The 19,660-nt window shown below is 43.8% G+C and overlaps 1 protein-coding gene across 4 annotated transcripts; it reads right to left on the reverse strand.

The window, feature by feature from the left end:
- Positions 1-442: 442 nt before the first annotated feature.
- Positions 443-18,760, reverse strand: numb (NUMB endocytic adaptor protein). 4 transcript variants are annotated; one of them, XM_084381649.1, is made up of 10 exons: positions 18,624-18,760; positions 12,777-12,851; positions 6,454-6,486; positions 5,686-5,760; positions 5,013-5,153; positions 4,516-4,720; positions 4,123-4,419; positions 3,872-4,015; positions 3,113-3,250; positions 443-2,696 (listed from the first exon to the last, which is right to left on the reverse strand). In XM_084381649.1, exons 1-10 carry the CDS (start codon positions 18,747-18,749, stop codon positions 1,945-1,947), a joined length of 1,986 nt encoding a protein of 661 aa, XP_084237775.1. In that variant the 5' UTR covers positions 18,750-18,760; the 3' UTR covers positions 443-1,944. The 4 variants fall into 4 exon arrangements, with proteins under 4 accessions (XP_084237775.1, XP_084237774.1, XP_084237776.1 ...); XM_084381648.1 differs by having other exon boundaries at positions 4,123-4,422; XM_084381650.1 differs by lacking the exon at positions 6,454-6,486 and having other exon boundaries at positions 4,123-4,422.
- Between the last annotated feature and the right edge of the window lie 900 nt (positions 18,761-19,660).

The raw sequence follows: 19,660 nt of genomic DNA on the forward strand, positions 1-19,660 counted from the left end.
TGGTTAAGTGCAAAGACATGAATTGCCAGTGTTGTCAAGAGAAAATGATCTACTCAGCTGCAACATTTCCTGTACCCTGCAATTATTTCCCTTGAAATCCGCTGACCACTTTAAATATTATGTATGCGTCTACAAGGTCTGCAACTGATCATTATTTTTATTTGAGATTGTATACCCCTTTCATATGATATGCAAAAATAAAATGGATAAAATGTTCAAGGTGACATCTTCAGTTTTTTTTTGTTTGTTTGTTTTTTATACATTTCAGCAACTGGAATCACTGAATTTTTGTTGTTTTTGATGTACATATAAAAATAATTGTTCCAGCTCTAGCTTCTACCCCAAGTAAATAATACCTGTTTCATTATCAGTGTGAAACAGATTCTGCTTTAAACTGTATGCATTCAAAACATGAAGGCATTCACTCAAGAACACAGACCACTTTTTCCTCTACCACCATCAATTTATTCAATCTTTTAGCTTCAACCGAAGAAGTGGAATAAAGTAATGAAATAATTACAAAATGGAAAAATAGATCAGATAACAGATCATATTCACAGGTTTGATTTAAAAAAATAAAAACATGACAGAGAGAAATCAGACAGTGAGAGATGAAACCGATTTTTTTTTTTAATCTCCCTGTAGTTTTCTGCTGACCGTCAGAACCACAGCAGGCTAACGGAGGTCAGGGCAGCTCAGCAGGCAGCAACGCAACTGACTAACCCATGTTGATCAAGGTCACCTGTGAGGTCAAATCATCTACTTTAGTGCTTGTGCAAAATAAAAGTTTAAAAATCAACTACTTAAAAAAAATAATATAAGATGTGGAGAAACAGGAGATGACTCATCCTACTGTTAAATAATAATAATAAAAAAAAAAAGATCATTACCACACAAAAAAGAATGACAATGAAGACAGAAAAAGTCAAATGTGAAGTTCTGATGTTTACTAAACTACTGAAAACTGAGCACAGGTAAGAGAGGCAACCAGCTGGGCACCACCACCATTGCTAGGTCCATATTGATTGTTGCTGCAATGATACCCTATTTACAGTGAGATGCTTCGCATCCAATCACAGGATGCAACAGACGGAAATCAAGAGATTTTTCTTCAAAAATAAAACAATAAAACACAAAAGTAAAGCAGCTGTCCCTTCACAAAATCTCTTTACATCACATTAAAAATTAGCACTGCTGTGAGCTGTGTGTACAGTATAGATTCTTTATAGATATATATATATATTTATGTATAATATATACGGTCATTTCTTGTATACACGAACATGTAACTCATTGTAGCTAGCCTGTGCCTTTGGCACGATTACTTACAACTCTTCTGTTAGATTCCAAAGCTATTTAAAATATACTTAATGCATAAAAATAAAGATTTTGGCATTGTCTCACTCTATTCTTCTGATTGGGAAGTTATTAATGAGAACTTCTCATCTGGAAGCTGAGTTCTCTCAGTGCTGCAGTTCTTCTGCCAGGTGAGGGAGGTCTCGTCCTGTCAACAGGGGGCGCTGGGAGCTGGGCTGAGTGAAGGTGGGCAGGGGAGGGGAGCCACCACACCTGGGTGGGTGGTAGGGGGCTGACAGGGGGGCTGGGTGTGGCTCAGCACAGATATTCCACAGGGTAATGACGACCTTGCGCGCCACAGCACAAACAAAACAATACAGACGATGCTAATGAAATGCCTGGGGAGCTGCACCCTCGTTAACAGCAACCTGTTTTGTTTTTTCTCCCCTCACTGCTGTGCACAGTTCTGCTCCCTGCTGATTCACCCGCTGCTCTCCACCGTCTCTCCCCTGCAGAGCTTGCCCACTGAAACCGAGATGAAGAGAGACAGGAGGACATTCCCCTCTCTTCTTTAGTCAATAACCTGTCTGCTCCCTCATCTAAAATGGCCTCCTTATCGCCAGTTCTTTCTAACTTCAAACACAGTCTTCAGAGCTGGATCTCAAAGGTCTTGTGCAGCTCAGTGGAGAAGGGATTTGTCGGGGAGGGTGTGGTGCGCTGGCGTGAACGGCCCTCCAAGGCTGCCCACTGGGCCTCAAAGGCATCTTCCTGCGGCGGTGGGGGCGGCTGAGTGGCTGGGGATGATGGAGCGAGTTGGGACGGAGCAGCCCAGCTGTCTGCCCCGTTGAAGGTCACACTACCATTAGATGGCTGGAGGGGAGCAGGGTTCATTGCGGTGGCCTGTGGGGGTTTGATGAACGGGCTGACGTTGGCGACAACCTGGGCATCATGCTGGGGTGTGGTGGAGGCTGGGACGGGGAATGGCTGGGGTTGCGTGGCTGAGCCGAACACATGAGCGACCATCTGTGAAGGAGTGATGCCGACCACAGGCACGCTGGGCTGAGGGAACGGCAGCCCGTTCGGCATCGGGTAGGAGGCTGGAGCCTGAGCGTGGAAGGCGGGCTGGCGAGGGGGCAACATGGGCACGGTGGAGGGCAGAGAGGACATGAAGGCCACCGGGGGAACAGAGGGAGCAGACGCCACAGGCATGGGGGCAGTGAACGGCTGGTTGGGAGGCGTCGCTGCTGCCATGTTTGGACTAGGCTGCGGGGCACGGACCGACTTGGTAACTTCTTCTAACCAGCGATCTGCTTCTGATGGTGTGCGTTTGTGGGAGGGCATGACTGGGGAGGATGTGGGGGGGACCACTATCACTGGAGTAGGGGATGACCAGTTACTTCCTGTTGGCAGAAAGTGAACAGAAATAAACATGAATGAATACACGTCACAAAAACTTTTAATTAGGAGTACAGCGGACACAGTATATCAGTGAGACACAAAGCATGAACTTTAACACTGAAAGCAAATAACAGTAATGATTAATCATCCAAGTTCAAAACTATTACTGGACTAAAGGACTAGATTGAAATTTGGGGAAATACTGTATGTTTATTAGCTCTCTGTTGGAGAAATAAAAAAAGAGCGATAGCCAGCAGCTGGCCAGCTTAGCTTTTCTTAGCTTAAAAGGGAATGTAGGTTTTCTTAAACCCGGGCCCTATATCTACATGTTTTGAGAGGCTAAATTGAAAAGTTTGCTATCACAGAGTGCACTGTGATAGCAAACTTTTCAATTTAGCCTCTCTGAAGTGCTGCTTACCTGGCTGTGCTGAGGCCGGGGCCCCTGCTGGGGTCTTAGCCCAGGGGTTAGTGTCTCGAGCAGGCAGAGCGGGGGGCAGAACTGGGGGGTTAGCAGTAGCAGCAGCAGGAACAGAGAAGGCGGGAGCTGTGCCGTTCACTACAGCAGATAAGAGACAGAAGCTAGTACGAGCAAGCTTGTGTGTCGGGCGACGTGGAGCGATCTTTTGTTAGACATGCACAATATTACCGTGCAAGTGTTAATCACACACGTAAAGTACACGTTGCAAATGTGAGCAGGCACACATTCTCTAACTGCAAGCAACACAATCATCACTGGAAGTCTAGTCACTTCCTATAGAGCTGAATGACAAGGAAATTCAGCCAGAATGTGGGCAATGAATGAGACTGTTGGCCACAAATGTTGGCCACAGAGAACATTTGGCGGTCATCTGCAGCAAACAACCAATCTATTAGTGTTTACTTCCCTTCTCCCCTACGGAGAGGGGAAGTTTTGCCTGGCAAGTGCAAAAAAAACCTTCATTACAGCCATTCTACGTCTCTAAACTTCTTATAACCACAAGAAGCTAAAAACTGTTGCTCTACAGTAGGATTCTGTTAGTTTTCAATCAATGCTACATGATTAGCCATTTCTTGCCAAATGGAACTCATTCATTGAAATGGTTAACAGAGCAGCAACAATATCTAATTAGTCCCATCCATGGACTGAGCTACACATGTTAGATATTAAGGATTTAAGAAGAGGTTTCGTCGGTGTTACCTGGTGCTACAGGAGACTGCGGGGATGAAGCCGGTTTGGGCATTGGTGCTGAGGAGAAGGGGTCCTCCGGGGGTCCACTGAAAGCCGAGGTGATCTGAGTGCACAGCGAGCTGATGCTGTCACTTTCTCCTTCTACCTCAGGGACTGGAGGGGAAGCACGAGAGAAAAGTTAATAATAGAAGCAAATTACGGACTAGGGAGCAGCTTCTTTACCCGGGCTGTCCTCTGCTCCTCCTGACAGTTGGTCTCACCTGTGTTCTTCATGGGGAAGTCAGACTTGCGCTGCATGTTGGAGGGCAGCTCGTTCATTCGCAGTGACAGCTGTCGTTTGAAGGGAGAAGTCTTCTGACTGAGGGCCGGGAAGCCTCTGAAGGAGCCCTGTCTGGCGATAACATCGGCCGGTGCGTGTCTGCGCGGTATCGCCTGGGGTCCCAGGGCGGCCAGAGAGGGAGGCGGGGAAGACGAGGGGGATGGTGAGCCTCCCGTCTGGTGTGCTATAGAGTTCGTCACACCGATGGTCGAGTTTCCAGCAACATTAACATCTGTCTCTGCTGTTAGAGAAGGGCAAAATTCAAGCAATGAAATGAAACAAAAAAACAAAATTTTTGACTTGTGTTGACGTTACACCGACTACATGTACAGACCTGTTTTAGCATCCTGTAGCTGCCTCATGACTTCCTCCCGTTCTGCCGCCTCTGTTGCCGTAGTAACACGAAATGAGCCTTCACGAGTGAAAGTGGTTCTGTTGGCGTCAAAGGTTGCCGTGACCCCACACTCCTTCTCCCGTTTCTGTTTTCGCTCCAGACAGGCAGCAAATGCACAACCCACAGCGTGACTGAGACGCTCTCCCTGAAAAAGACAATGCAAAAAATTAAGGTCACCTCGACCAAAGCAGCAAGTTAACATAATGGTCTTATTTATACTCGCCCCGTAGTTTAGTACTGATGTAGAAAAATGAATGTTTTTCCTATTGTGACCAAGGCTTAAAACCCATTATAAACATGGTATAAACCCATTATAAAGAAAGTATGAAACACATTATATTTCATAAATATTTAATCGGAAGTGTGAGCAGTCATCAAACATGTACTGAACATCAATTATTATTACATAGTATTGTAGGATTAGAATGGGTGCTTACTGAGTCTTTAATGGCCATAAAACAATGGCAGATCCAGCGTCGCGTGGTACCGTCCCTGCAGATGTAAGAGAACGCCCTCTCAAAGTTACGATCCGGAGCGCAGAACGACACCTTCTCTATTGTCTGGTCCAGAATCAGGTCCTGCAAAAAACATTTTTTTTCTCTCATTCTCTCTGTGAAATAATGTTGGTAGTTCCTTGACAATAAAACTCATCATCATCAAAGTTCATCACTACACAGTTGTATAAAAGGGTAAAAAAAAAATTTAAAAAAAGCATGACAAATTAAATTCTCTCTTTTTTTCATAACCTCCATCTGTCATTAAATGTTAGTGCACTGGTATAAATAACAGCACAGAAATCATGAAACACTGATCATCACACCAGGTGCCCTGAACAAAACGGTTTGATGTAGTACCCGTTTCTTCCAGCAGGGGTCAATGTAACCTTTACGGTTAACTTCCATCTGCTCCTGCAGGTGCACTGAGTACACATTTCCAAGGAGGGCCCTTTGCAGGTCACTAGACCAGAAGTAAGGCAGCCTCACTATCATTAACTACTGGAGCTCAGCAGCTTCCGCCTTCACTAAAGCCACGTCTACTTCCTCTGGCTGCTCTTTCTTTTCGATCAAAGTGTTTCTGAGCCTGTGATGAACGACTGAAGGGCCTTATTACCTTCGTTTTGTCGTCTACAACGCGGAGACCATCTGCCGACACCCACAACACGGCTCGCACTGGCTTCTTCCCAGCCTGTGAACAAAACACAACAAGAACAGGTAGGGGTAAGAAACAAGTAAACGTTTTGTAGTGTCATCATGCCCCAATAAATTCCTTTCCCTTTGTACCATTCCTTGGTACCTAGTCATAAAAAAAAGACAGTCGACACACACACAAAGCACACCTGTAAACAAAGAGAAACCACCAGGTAAGAGACAAAAGAGAAGTAGATTTTCTGAGTGCTGTGTCATTCAGTAGGACCCAAATTTAATAAAAGAAACAAGATGTTTGGTTTGAGAAACGGTGCACTGATGCAGTCAACAGTGGTGGCCCCGTTTGTTAGAATAACAACAATAAAATATTTGTGTGTGCACAAGAAGGTTCATTCACACAAACTGTTCATTGTTCCATTCTTGGTTCATGGAAGAAGAGCTGAAGGGAGAGAAGGCACGCCTGTTAATACAAAAAAACACACACACACACACACGGAAACACAAAAAAAAGTGCCCCGCCCCAGCCTAAACCACCCCACCTGCTCAAAGACACATGCATCATTGTGTTTGTCTCTCTCCAAACAGACTCCCCCCACCCTTTGTGTATGAGTGTGTGTTTCTTCCAGCCTTCAGATGTGATCAAAGGAAGTGAGGTGTTACGTGAGAGGAGGAAAAATAATAATAATGCTCATAATAAAAGAGATACACTCAGACACACAAAGCAATAACTTACTTTTGCAAAGAATCCTTTGAAGAATTTCCTGTCCTGGAAGTGGATGTGGTAAGAAGGGAGGGTGGGTGAGAGGGGTGGAGGAGACGGGGGAGGAACAAGGCATGAAAATGTTACCTAAGAAGTCTAAAAATTGTCTGGAGCCCAGGGGAAGGGGTTTGATTTGGGGGTTTGTTTGTAGGTGGAGGTGAAGCTGGGTTATGAGTGAGTGAGTGAAGCAATGGATCAGGTAGCTCCACATGATTCCATACTGATGGAGGTATTGATGGGTGGTGTTGTGGTTGTTATTGTCTGTATGATGATTAGTACTATCACACAGGAAGCCTATAAACCATATTATTGTTCCCAGCAGAGCCCTCGCGACAGCAGGAAGTGACACCCCGAGGTTCTTCTGTGATTTAAATAAACAACAACAACAACAACAACAACCCCACAAGGATACAACAGTCCCACAGCTAAGACAGCACACCAAGCTGCCTGGACAGAGGAGATAAAGATGGCGGACCCTCAGGTGTGTGTCTATGTGAGTATCTGGAGGAGATAATCCCAAATCCCATTTTCATTCTTTCTCTTCTGATTCCTAGACTGAGACGTGGTCATTGCATGGTTGTTCAGCAGACAGAAACAGATTCCCACAGACGGCGGTTTGACCTCTGAGTCAAACCTGTGACTATTCACCGCTCGGGCCAGAGTCGGGGGTCAAGTTTAGGCCGCCGTGACCACATAAAGAAAACCAGAACCAGACCCCGACCTAGTCTTAATCCTCCCTTCTTCCCCAGAGAGTTCCTCTCCTCCCCATAAGCTGTGAAAAGGAGTGCCACTCTGCTCCTGTTACACAGCCGTGGTGGAGACGGCACTCTGAGCACCATGTTAATGCATGATTTAACGTGTTAACCAGCACCGGAGATTCATTTGGAATGAGCTAAGCGCTTGTTAGTGCGTGTATGTGTGTTTGTGAGAGCAAAACAGACATGCAGATGATGGTAGAGTCTGCACAGCAAGTATTAGTAAGCTATGGTTAGAGGAAACAAATCGCTACAGGGTTGAGTTAACTAGAATGGGAGGGCAAGTGTTGGGGGAGGGGATTCGAAGGAATTTTCTCTGCAACACCACAATAAAAACCTGCTTAAAAAGACAAAAAAAAAATGTATAACACGAAACAAAAAGGTAACACAACATTCAGGCATTCAATGTGTGAACTGGGATGAAGCTACAGAAGGGGAGAAAGCTTTCTGGGCAGAAAGGACAGCTGAGTTTTGAAAGATCAAGGTGAAGCCAACATGGCAAAAAATTAACAACTGAAGCAGGAAAACTACTTTGCAGCCAACAAACCTCACAAATAATAATGTGCGAACTTTACCTCTTTTAAAAAGCCAATGCTACAAACCTTTCAGCGGTACTACCAGCAAGAGGTTTGCATCAAAACAACGCTAACCACTAGCAGGATGTGCAACAACGAATCACACATCTTGTGCAACATCTGCCACGCGCCTACTCTGTGCAACAAGTCACACCCAACATTTGCTACCAACATGAAACAGCTATATCTACTGAGAGAGAGCGAGAGTACTTCATCAGAAGAGACAGAAGAGATGCTTCTTCGCCTGACAGGTTGTCAAAGATCTAAAACCACCATCCTGCAGAGTAGCTAGAGGAAGGAGGAAGGTTGCCTTTAAATCACTAACCCGGTGAGAGTAATAATTGTTCTTTGTGACAGTTTTTTGATGAGTTGAGGTAAGGACATGTAACTCTGGGTAAAATATACATATTTGGGGTTAACTCAGAAATCATCTCCAAGGAGGGTGGAAGGGTATCCAAGAACAGACTGTATAAAATATGGGTCAAGCTTCCTGGTCTGAAAAGTGAAACCTTAGGCCCCAATTCTTTCCAACAGCCAGCAGGGGGCCGATACTGATATATCTGCGAAAGGCCGATACATAATCGATATATCAGTTGGATTACCAAATACGGTCACTTCTGGCTCCAAAAGACCAAGATGGCGACAGCTATGATGTCAAACTCAAGGCTTCAAAATGGAAGTCCACATAGCAATGGGTGACGGCGGAGTTACACTTGGATCCAAGCTTTTCATACCATGACACAATGTAAGGTTTAATTGAAAGCGTCAGCTTATACACACTGTCTGATGGACTTGATGAATTGTCAATGGTGTGCCCCGAGGCTACTGGGTGTTTATGTACAAAATACAATTGAAATTCTTTCAGCATCTCCTGCTGGTTGTGCTCCACCCCGTCTACACAGAGGAAACACTCCAGGTCACTATGAGCTCCTGAGTTACATCAAAAACACTCCCACTGCCAGAACACAGAATACACCTCCAACCCCGGGCCAACAGCCAACAGCAGCAGGAAGTGACATCATGATGACAACGCAAAGAGGGCAGCTTGGAGGTTGATGGTGCCGCAGTGCAGCCTCCTCCTCCTCCTCCTCCTCCACCCGCCTCCATCCTCCCCTCTGAGTCACGGGTGGCGGAGCTGTGAGAAAACTCTCATTACCGTCCCAAAGGCTGCTGGGAATACAATAGAGTTGGCTGAGCTGTAGCTGTCACACACACACATTGACAGCTAGACCACCAACACACACCCTCCAGCACAGGATGGAAACCTACACACACTCACGTACACTTTCATGTTCTTCCTTCTTATTCATGCATTAGCTCACTGCTGTTCTTCATCTATCTGCCCGCTCTCAGCTCGTGTTGGGGTCGTTTGTGCTGTCGGTCTGCTCTTAGCTCATTTTCAGGAAACAGCCCTCATCAGCCCTCACCAGATATTAAGTGCCTACAGGTGTGGGGCCTGGTTCCTGAGCAAATTTAGTTATTAGTTCCTGGAAGTAGAGTTTACTGCTGAGCAATATTAATTCACATCCTCTTCATTGGTAGGGGCTGTATTCGTTGCATGGCAACAGATAGCTTATTAGAGAGTCAGTGAGGATGAACTGGGATCTATCAAGGCCTCGCTAATTGTATATCTGCTTAAAGGGTGGCTCTTCTACGGTCTGGACAATTTAGATTTAACACAGATAAGTGGCATCAGGGGCGGCAACACTGTATATCACCATTTTGCTCTGTTCCAGGCAGCAGAATCAGCCTTGCCCCCATCATAACAAAGATTATAAAACTTTTCACAGAGACCTCAAACGGCACTAGAAGTGACCATCTATGATTCAAATCACGAGCTGAGAACCCTCAAGTCAAACCTCATTTTGTCAGTCGAATTACTTCATGTTTCTTTTTTAGTTGCGTCATTGCAGACAGAGTAACACATGATAACAGCATGGCAGGCTACACACTGTACAACCTGACTCTTGTCTGAAAATGACCCGACAAAGAGCTCCAGAACTCCTCCACTGCACTGAGCACTGGTGCTGAATGTTAACAAATACTAACAGTCCTCTAATATGAAATTTTGTGTTCCCAAGTACTCACGCAAAGACAACCAGATTGTTTTCCTTTTTTCTCAAAGAAGCAACTCCCAACAACACCGGAAAAAAACGTATTAATTCAATTTGTCTAAAAATTGAGACAGAAAAGCAAATACAAATGGTGCCGAGCTGCCAGCCTGACTGGATCGCTCGTCATTCTTCATTTGCCTGGCAGACTCCATGTCCTGTGGCAGACAGATTTGCATGGAGAAAGCGAGGTTTATAGGAACCGATCTGAATGCTGATTAAGGGACATGATTTGATGACAATTTGTTCGAAATTAGCTTTCTGAATTTCTAACTTTTGCTGTTCATTGTTGAATCATTGAAGGGTGATATATTTTACGTGAATCTTTGTTTTTGGTTAATAACATTTGAGCTTGCCTAACCCTTTCCTGCACAAAGCCACGAGGATAAAGTCTGTTATTGTAAAATACCCCTGTCTTAATAAAGGTACAATATGTAAGAATTGTGCACCTTCATGAAATTCATACTCGAGATCTTTATACCACTAGCACTGGAGCCTTCGTCCACTACAGGAGGAGGTCTGCAGGAGAAGAGCTGGTTGGCATGCTAACATCTTAGATTTCTTTGACATCAAACTTCACATTCTGTTGTTCATTTTTGAATGTTTTGAACTAAAATTCCTACATTTTGCACCTTTAAAGAAGAATTTGAAAATGTAAATGGAAGTTGTCAAGGCATAAAACCAATTATCTGTCGATCTTTACAACTCTAGATGCCATAGTCTAAAAATTGGGTTATTATTCTATAGCTAGTACATTGCGCAATCAACATTTACCTCACAATGTTTTGTTAAAGCAAAAAAATTGTGTATTGCCAGTTTATATTGTGAAGATTTAGTATCTGTAAAGTGTTCCCAAAGCCTCGAAATGCTGTTTTTCCTGTGCGATGGCATTTCAATTTAAAGTCTAGTAAGCTTCTTTCATCAGAATGAATAAGCACCGAGACCACCAGTGATTGTTTTGTGGTATTTGCTGTAATGTGAGCCTCTCGGGCACACAGGTAAACTGCCATGTCCAGGCCGGGGCTCAACTGGATGAAGTCCTCTTAGCAGGAATGTAACAGCGGCAGTTACATCACAAAGATCAACAGCAAATGTCACGATTTTTTTCCAGAAGAACAGAACGCAAAAGAGGACCTTGAAATGCCTGCCTCGCTTTATGAACGTGGCAAATGTTAATTTCCCACCCTACTTATAATTGTAGGTCAATAAAGCCATGCCTGTGCTGGCTTACAAATAAGGGCCTCTGGTTGGTGAGGAGGCGAGGGAGTGGAGGAGCAGAGGAGCCAGAAGAGGAAATGTCATTGGGTTGAGGAGGGTCAGAGAGTCGCGGCCTGCAGGAGGACATGAGGCACAAGCAGCCGCCTCTCCTTTTGAGTTGGCTCCATTTTGTCCGCCTTGCTAAAATGACTGTAACTCAATAAGACCTCACAGCCTCCAGGCTCCATGTGCACCATGTGACCTCATCAAGCACCAGTGTGTGCGTGTTCTACTGTGTGTGTTGATGTGCGTTCAAGCTTTGTGTATTCACTATAAGTATATGCGTGTTTGTATGCGTGTGTATACAGTGTGTCTATATACTGAGCCTCTGGGTGCACTTCTTCCTGTGTGTGCAAATGATTTGCCTGTGAGCTCTATCTGAGTGTTGTATTTGTGTGTATATGTTCTACAAATGTGTCTTTTGTGCCACTGTGTGAGGCTGTGAAATTGTGTGTAAATTTGCGCACATGCTGCTATGGGTTTCAACACATGTGTGAGTAAATATAAGTGCTGTATGAAAACGTAGTGATGCATGCGTGTGATTTGTGGCACTCGTTTTCACACATTTGATGTATGTGTTAGCACTTTTGTGTTTAATATAAATGTGTGTGCAATGTGCATGTTTTATACCACGATGTGTCAAAACTAGCGTTGAAGTGTGAAGCGTGTGTGTGTTTTCTAATTTGCGTTATATATCCTCTGTTTTATTAAACTAACTGGTTTACAAATGTAAGTATTTTACTCTCCGTTAAATTGCACTCGTAAAATATTGAATTATTCTCGAGTACGCTCTACAGGATAATCAGACCAACAAATGGCTCTCAATAGCTTGAGTAGTCTTCAACAGCTCATTGATGAGCCCTCGTCACCATTTTATGAAGCAGGAAGAACGGGCACTGATAAAAGAAACAGGGTGGGAATTCTCAATTAGTCTGAGTCATTTAAACTGAAACTGAAAGCAGACACTTCCAGCAGGAGTTTTGTAACCATTGTTGGCACTGAATTTAAATGTACCTTTGTCCCGAGACTCCAGAATCAGACCTGCCGACTCAGGTTTGGCCCTGACTACAGAGAATCAGGAGTTTATAACTTGGGTGGGGCCTTGGCAAACAACTGACAGCATGGAAAAGCAATTGCTCCACGGTTTCCCCCTTCCCCTCCCCTGCTCCCCAAACTGGAATTTGTTCTTTTTACGCAACTCCGCCAGAATCTGCTGCAGCAGGAAGTACATGCCGGCCTATCTCCTCTGGCTGAGCCAGTGTACAAGGGAGAGAGAGGAAGAGACACTCAGAACAGACCCCGACACCAACTGGAGGTTGTCTGAGGGTCAAGATGGGTGGAGACCCTCACTGACAAATGGCAACAATCAGCCTCGACGTACAGGATAAACTAAGCAGGAATAAATAAGGATGAAAAAGAACAATACTGCTTGGTGACAGATGAAGGAGAGCTGCCACTAAATTAAGGAAATGTTAGAAGGAGTCAGTAGATCAGTGAGGGAAACTAATGGAGGAAAAGATAAAGAGATAAAAAAAGGAAGTGTGGTATTTAGCTGCCTCGTTCCTGGAAGCACGGTGGGGTTTCCTAGTGAGACCTACCGTTTTCAGCCGCTTCACTGCATCCTCGCAGATGTGCATGCCTCGGGACTCCTCCACCTCCACATGTCCCAGGTACTGCAGGGGAGAGATAGGGAAAAGAGAGAGTGAGCGATGCTGTGACCAAATGTTTCCTGCGGCTATCTCTGCTGAAGTTTAAGTAAGGTTACAATAATATACTCTGGAATGAGATTGGGTATTTAAATGAGTGCAGACGGGCTCTTATCCCCTAGTAGGCTGGCGTCGGTGATTTATACACCCAATTAATTACCATTTTGAGGTCAATCGCAGTTCAATTACTCCCAAGTTGATGCCTAATTCTGTCTATGGAGAAAATGATAAACACTGTGTGATTCCATGAGGAGGGGATAACAAAAACACAGAAAAACAAAGCTGCTCTTTCCTCGTACACGCAGCATCCTAGGTTGGATATTTCAGCTCATCACAACACAGTTGAGATCAGGCCGGGTAACGTCGTCAGCCACTGACTTTAAAGAATTTTCTTCTGCAATTTTCTTTTATTATGAATCGTAAATTATTGTGCAACAGGGAAAGTCCAAACAATATAGTACTCCATTGCCTCCTGACCTGCAGTATATTATGGCTGGAGCAGGCTAAAAACTGCCCCACCAACACTTGGATGGATGAAGGAAACAAGCCAAAACCCACAGGCCTCACAAAAAGTTTTCTCTTCTTCATGCAGTTTGGAGGCTGGTAAAGTTGTACCAGAATGAATTGTATTGCCTTCATGAAGTATCTTCCCCAATGGAGGTATTATTAACTATCATATATTATATATTATCTTTATATTGTGCAGCCCTCGTCCATCTGAGTAACCTATTTAAGTTGCCCTCTCCTTTTGTCTTGTAAAATAACTTGATTGAACATCTGTATACCGAAATGTTATTACATTTTTCCTGCTTGCAAGTGAAGTGGACAGTGTTTTTTGTTCTGACTGCCTCCAACACAAGCAGTAATCAATATAGTACAGACTGAGATAATTGTTTAGACTAGGGCTGCATGATATGGTTAAAAAAAATAATTATCATACTGCGATTACTGCGACAGATATTACAATTTGCTTATGATTCATGATTAGTGGGAATGATCAATAGATTATGTGACATCTGTTGGGATCTGTACCAAAAAAAACAAGATTTGCGGGCCAGGATATCTCCGCAGCACTGCAGTACTTCATTATAATGCTGTTTTATTGCACATTTTACCTTTATCAAATAGGTGGATACTGCACCTTGCCATGCAGCAATGTAAACGGTATTTCAATTAATAGTGCAGCCCTACTTTTGACTGGCATCTAGTGACTAATTAATCGAGAGGCGATATGGATCAGCATCTGTGAAACTCAGGAAATTGCAGTGAATTATCGATCACCACATACGTTCTCTCCAATTACCAATTTCCTGAGGGAAACCCTGAGCTCCAGCCATGCAGCAGCCCACATCAGGAATTACTTTGAAATCCTACGTGAGGGGGTTTAACTGCAGCTGAATGAACGGAAAAGGCTGCCTCCTCCGGCTCGAGACTCCCTCCGCTCCCTCCCGTCCTCCTGGAACCTGAAGTAGCATCACACCCTGCTGTGGGTCGCTCCGCAGTCACAACCCTGACCTCCGCAGCAGCCATTGTGCGCGAGGGGCCGGAGAGGAAGTCCTTACCCTTTCCTTATAGATACACACACACCGAGTGACGCTGACCCACGCCTGACTCCCCCCGTCCTCTGGCCCTGCTATTTTGAGAATGTGACGCCACAGATGTGAGTCACTGTCGGCGTTTTAGAATACACATGTGTGCGATTGCACGCACGTAAACAGACAGAGGCGCGCACAAAGCCGCTTGTGTGCCGAGGACAATACTGATGCAAGCAGGCAGCAATGTGTAGTGAGGAGAATGAAAGCAGCAGCATCATTAATGGGGGATCAGCCTGGAGACGTGGCTGAGGTGAGATGAGTAAACGCTGTGGAGGCTTGACGTGTCACTCACAACAAATGCTTTGTTGGAGCATCTCACTCCATCCCGTTAGCTGACACATTCACAAACATTAGTGCGCTCAACCACAGCGACTTAAAGGGACAGTTCACACCAAAAGTAATAATACATATTTTTCCTCTTACCTGTAGTGCTATCTATCGATCTAGATTATTTTCGTGCGAGAGCCTACTCATGGAGAGGCTCGTGCTTGTGACAGCGTGGGATGTTAACATTAATGGCATCCTCCTCGACTGAGCTGTGATGTTAGCTAGCTTAGTTAGCTAGCCACCCGTGCCTTCCGGTTACATGATAAAACTCGACAATTCACACCAAAACAGTCTAGATGGTTAAATAGCACTCAAAGGTAAGAGGAAAACATGCACTTACAGGGTGAACAGTCCCTTCATAGTGATACTAATATCTCCTGAACGGTGTGTTTTACACGTGTAGGCTAATTTGATTCTGAAATCCAGGTTTGTTTACGGGCCCACTCCAGGATTAGTTCCACTTGCCACTAATCCCACAGTGGGTTTCGGATTAGATGCAGTTTACATGTCATGATATTTGTATTATTGTGCTGTTACTGCCACTGCACTGCTTGTGTTTGATAAGGAAAAACATAAAATGAAATATTGTATTTATATTTCCCTGGCCTTGTGTTGATTTTGCAGCTGTAGAAGACCAGCAGAGTTAACACAAAGGAAACATCTGCTTAAATTCACATGTATAAACATTTGAAGCAGCCAATGATAAGGAGGACGGGGGTAAAGACAGCAACCAGACAGTAAAGAAGAGCAGTTCTGTATTGTTTGAATATTCAAGTTTTATCTTGAAGAATTACTTAACATCTTGTGAAATACAGCTATTCACTTTCTTGCCCTGAGTGTATGATAAGGAGATTGATACTGGTCAAAGGTCTGTTCAGTGAATATGTAGCAGCCAGTTTGCCTCGCAGCCCATCTGGTTCAGAAGCTCTAAAGGTGGCATGGACACAAGGTGGCATTTCCCAAGTATCACATCAATATCAATTAACTGAAATTGGCTTTGTTGGTGTAATCTCTGGATGTACTCCAAATGGATTCCAGGAATTAATTCAGGGTATTGGCCATAAATCAGTTTCTGTGGAAAAATCCTGTCAAATTCAATATAAAGTCCCTGCTGTATGCAGCTTTTGCAAACTCCTTCTTTCCAACGTGTGAATAACTGCAGAAAACAAGCCGCATGCATTCATTTCCATACAAATAAGCCTGTGCAGTTTAAACCGAGGACGTACAAATACTTCTCATCTGCTTCACTGGTTAAACACACACACAAGCAATTCAAGCTAATCTCACATCCATCTCCAGGCTTCAGGTATTTCCATACAGAAAGCAAGTCTTCATTTTTATGCCTTTGACAATCACCTTGAATCACGAATAACTGTCGGTTCTGCAATTTCTGCTCAAAAACAACATACATAAGCATAAACATACACACAAACACAAATGCTGCTTAATATGACACATTGATAACAGGCTGAGCACAGTCAGAGGCAGTCAGCAGGGCTTCTGCTATGATTGTCAGTCCCAAGCCACAACATTAAAGGCTCATTTCACTCCATTTTGACACCTCCACCTGCCCAGATCCCTCTTTTCCCCTCCACACCAATTTGAAATACTTCTTCTTCTCCTTCTTCTTCTCCTTCACTTCATCTCCCCTCCTACCCTCTATCGGTTTCTCTTCAGTGCGGCTGTCACTGATCATTCAACACAACTATTCCAACCCACAGCTCCTCTGAGACACCTAGAGCGGGAGACAGGGAGCAGGAGGGGGAGGAGGGATACACAGGAGTAGCATGGTAGGTTGCACCGGCACGATGAAAGCCAGTGCAGAGAGAAAAAAAAAATGCTGGTGGAGAAGTGTGTGTGGCTGCAGAAGTACAAGAAGGAAAGCATGACAATGAGAGATAAGGTAATTGTTATTTTGCCCGGAGTGGCTGATGTGTAATTCACTGACTGCTTTCACTGCTTTAACAGTTTGCCTGGAGATTTTGTGAGCAGAGCAACAATGGTCAGTTACCTGAGTTTAAAACTTGGCAAAATGTGCCCACTGCAGGGATTGTTTGGTAAAATGTAAGCACTTTTCCAGCACTTTCAAGGTACCTAAACCAAATATCTTCTAACTTTTTAGATGGCTCTGCATCACATTGTACTCAATCAATTGTATAGATACCAGCCTACTAAATACATTTGATTTCTTTATCAGGATCCATGTATTATTTCCTGAGAAATGTATGAACATGTCGGAATGCCCAATCCAGTTTGGATGGAGGATGGTCTTGGATGGCAAAGACCCATCCTCCATCCAAGTTTCTCTGTAATACTACTGACAAACTAACCAACAAACATCAAACAAACAAGGGCAAAAAACATAACGGCCTTGACGGAGGTAATTAAGCATTTTCAAAACCTTTCAAAGACTTTTAAGACTGGCAAATTTACAGCTACACAGCCTGGTGTTGCTGTGTTACTTTGGCACTGAAACATTTAAATAAAAAATTTAAGAGTACTTGAATGAAAACTCTTCACCTTGAATAGAAAATTTGTAAAAACATATTCAAGACAAAGATCAAAGACAATGCTCTACATGAAGAAAGTGATAAATAGGAACAAAATGTGAGAAGACGTAGCTCATCTACACCTTCAAAGAAGTGTGAAGAAAGAGCAGAGAAAGAGACAATTTATGGGGAGCAGGTGGGGGAGGAAAGGTGAGTGTGTGTGTGAGTGTGTGTGGGACATTTGGAAGACAGATTAGAGGAGATCTTGAAGCTTGTATGTTTCACACACTGGCTGAAATGTGCTCGCAAACGACTTCAGGCCATGAGGCGACACACATGCACACCTGTTCCACATCAAGTCTGAAAATCCAACGTAAAGGAACAGTTGACCCAAAAATGAAAACACTGTGCTCCAGAAATGTTCTGTGGACTGCAAAACTTCACCTGGTGAGAAGATAATGACTGAATTTTCATTTTTGGGTGAACTTTTCCTTTAAGATCAGAAATCTCATGGTAGCCCCTCCACTGCCTGTCTTTACCATCTCACCACTGTCGCTTCCACCTCCCTCCACTATTTCTGCTCCAGTTTCTTGCTCAGAAGAAACAGAAAAGAAGAAGAAGTAACACACACAAGTAGCATGAAACCATCACTTTTAAACTAGGTGATGAACAATCCACATTCACTGACCACAGTTCATATATTCAGAGGGATAACTTTCCCTTTCTTGACTCTGCGGTTTTCAATTCCCCTTTATTCTGAGTGAAGAGGGACTATAGACCCATGTGATGAGAGGAAGTGTACCGTTGCACTTCTGTTTGCAAAAGTGGAAGGTTTTGTTGCCATAATACAGCAAACTCTCCACTCAAATCAGCTGCTGCACTGCAGGTCCAGTTTGGCCATTTATGAAACACTGAAGACATGTTCTGCATGTACACACAAACTGCAGCGCCTCCTGAGTCACGTGTCTTCACTGCCCCCCTTCAATTGTTACTTGTCAGCTATAATGAAACATATTCTTCAATTGTGCATATTTTAATGATGATTAAAGTAGTTTTCAATACTCCTGGAGACCAGAAATCAATTGTGCACACACTTCCCACAGGTTTTCGAAGGCTCCAGCACAGAATCTTGCAACCTAGATAAAAGCTGTGCTCACAGTCTCTGAATGCTTATAATTAATCACAAGCAGCGTCCTTGGGGAGCCAGGCAGAGTGCAGGTTTCTCAGAGGTATGAATGTGCAGCAGTAAGGTCAGCACTGCATTTTGTAAGATTGTGTGTCTGTGAGGTTTTTGTTTTCAGGTGTGTTTATGTGTAAAGGAGAGTCACCTTGACTGCAAAGCTACATTTGCCGCTGCGGACCGCCTCCTCGTCTGTCTGCCACTGGTGCGGCCGACTGGACTCTGGGACGTAGACGTCTTTCTTCCGGCGAAAGCTCTGCCGTAGCTTATTCATCGCTGAGCTCCCTGTGAGTGGAGAGAGACATTTTATTAATCCAAGGGTGAAGACTGAGCTTTCAGCGGCAGCTACATAAAAAGGTGCCAATTTACACAAAAAGGCAACGGTTAAAAAGGTGACAGCAGAACATATTAAGTAATAATACAAGTTTATGTGTCTGGGAAATGGAGTCAAGACTGAATGTCAACATAGAAATTAGTCAACTTCCTGTGTTCGATACCAGATTAGAAGCTGAACCACAGAGCCAAAGTACCACTTTCATGTGTCCTGTCTCGTGTCTGGAAATAGAAAAGCTTTAAATACTGACTCCAGTGAACAACACAGCAAACTAGTGTCATTCTGACTCACAAGTGGGAACAAAAGACCTCAAGTCTCGGAAGTGTTAGGAGTCAAGGCGGCCCAAATAAAAGAGAACAGAGGACACTGAGTGCAGTCTGCTGTTCTTACTGAGGGAAGTTTTCACCTGAGGATTAAAACAGCGCTTCAAGGTTACAGTCAGGGCTGCAATATTAATAATTTAATAGCTGACAACTAATCTATCGGCAAGTATTTTGATAATCAGTTAAACTGGGTGCGTAATTTCTTAAGAAAACAAGTCTAAATTCTCCAATCCAGCTTCTGACGTGAATATTTTCTGCTTTTTGACAGTAAACTGAATATCTTTAGGTTGTGGACAAAACAAGACATTTGAGAAACGCCATCTTGGGCTTTGGGATTTCACAACACTGACTGACATTTTTTCATTATCATTAATGAAAACAGTTAATGATGTCTGCTTGACCAAAGAAATCAGGCTTCTGCGAGGAACACAAATGATACTTGCCAGCTTGTCCTGTGCAATGAGGGACTATTAACAATAACAAGGGTTTGCTTACTTTTGGTTTAACTTCCAATAAAGTGGTGGCTTT

Source organism: Pagrus pagrus, assembly GCF_965226575.1.
Source record: "Pagrus pagrus genome assembly, chromosome: 18".
NCBI lineage: Eukaryota > Metazoa > Chordata > Actinopteri > Spariformes > Sparidae > Pagrus > Pagrus pagrus.

Coding starts and splice junctions, on each gene's coding strand:
- numb (XM_084381648.1), bottom strand. CDS start 18,749: ATGAATAAGCTACGGCAGAGCTTTCGCCGGAAGAAAGACGTCTACGTC. Junction 4,721..5,012: donor TTATGGCCATTAAAGACTCA/GTAAGCACCCAT, acceptor TGTCTTTTTCAG/GGAGAGCGTCTCAGTCACGC. Junction 4,016..4,122: donor CTTCCCCATGAAGAACACAG/GTGAGACCAACT, acceptor CTTCCCCTCCAG/TCCCTGAGGTAGAAGGAGAA.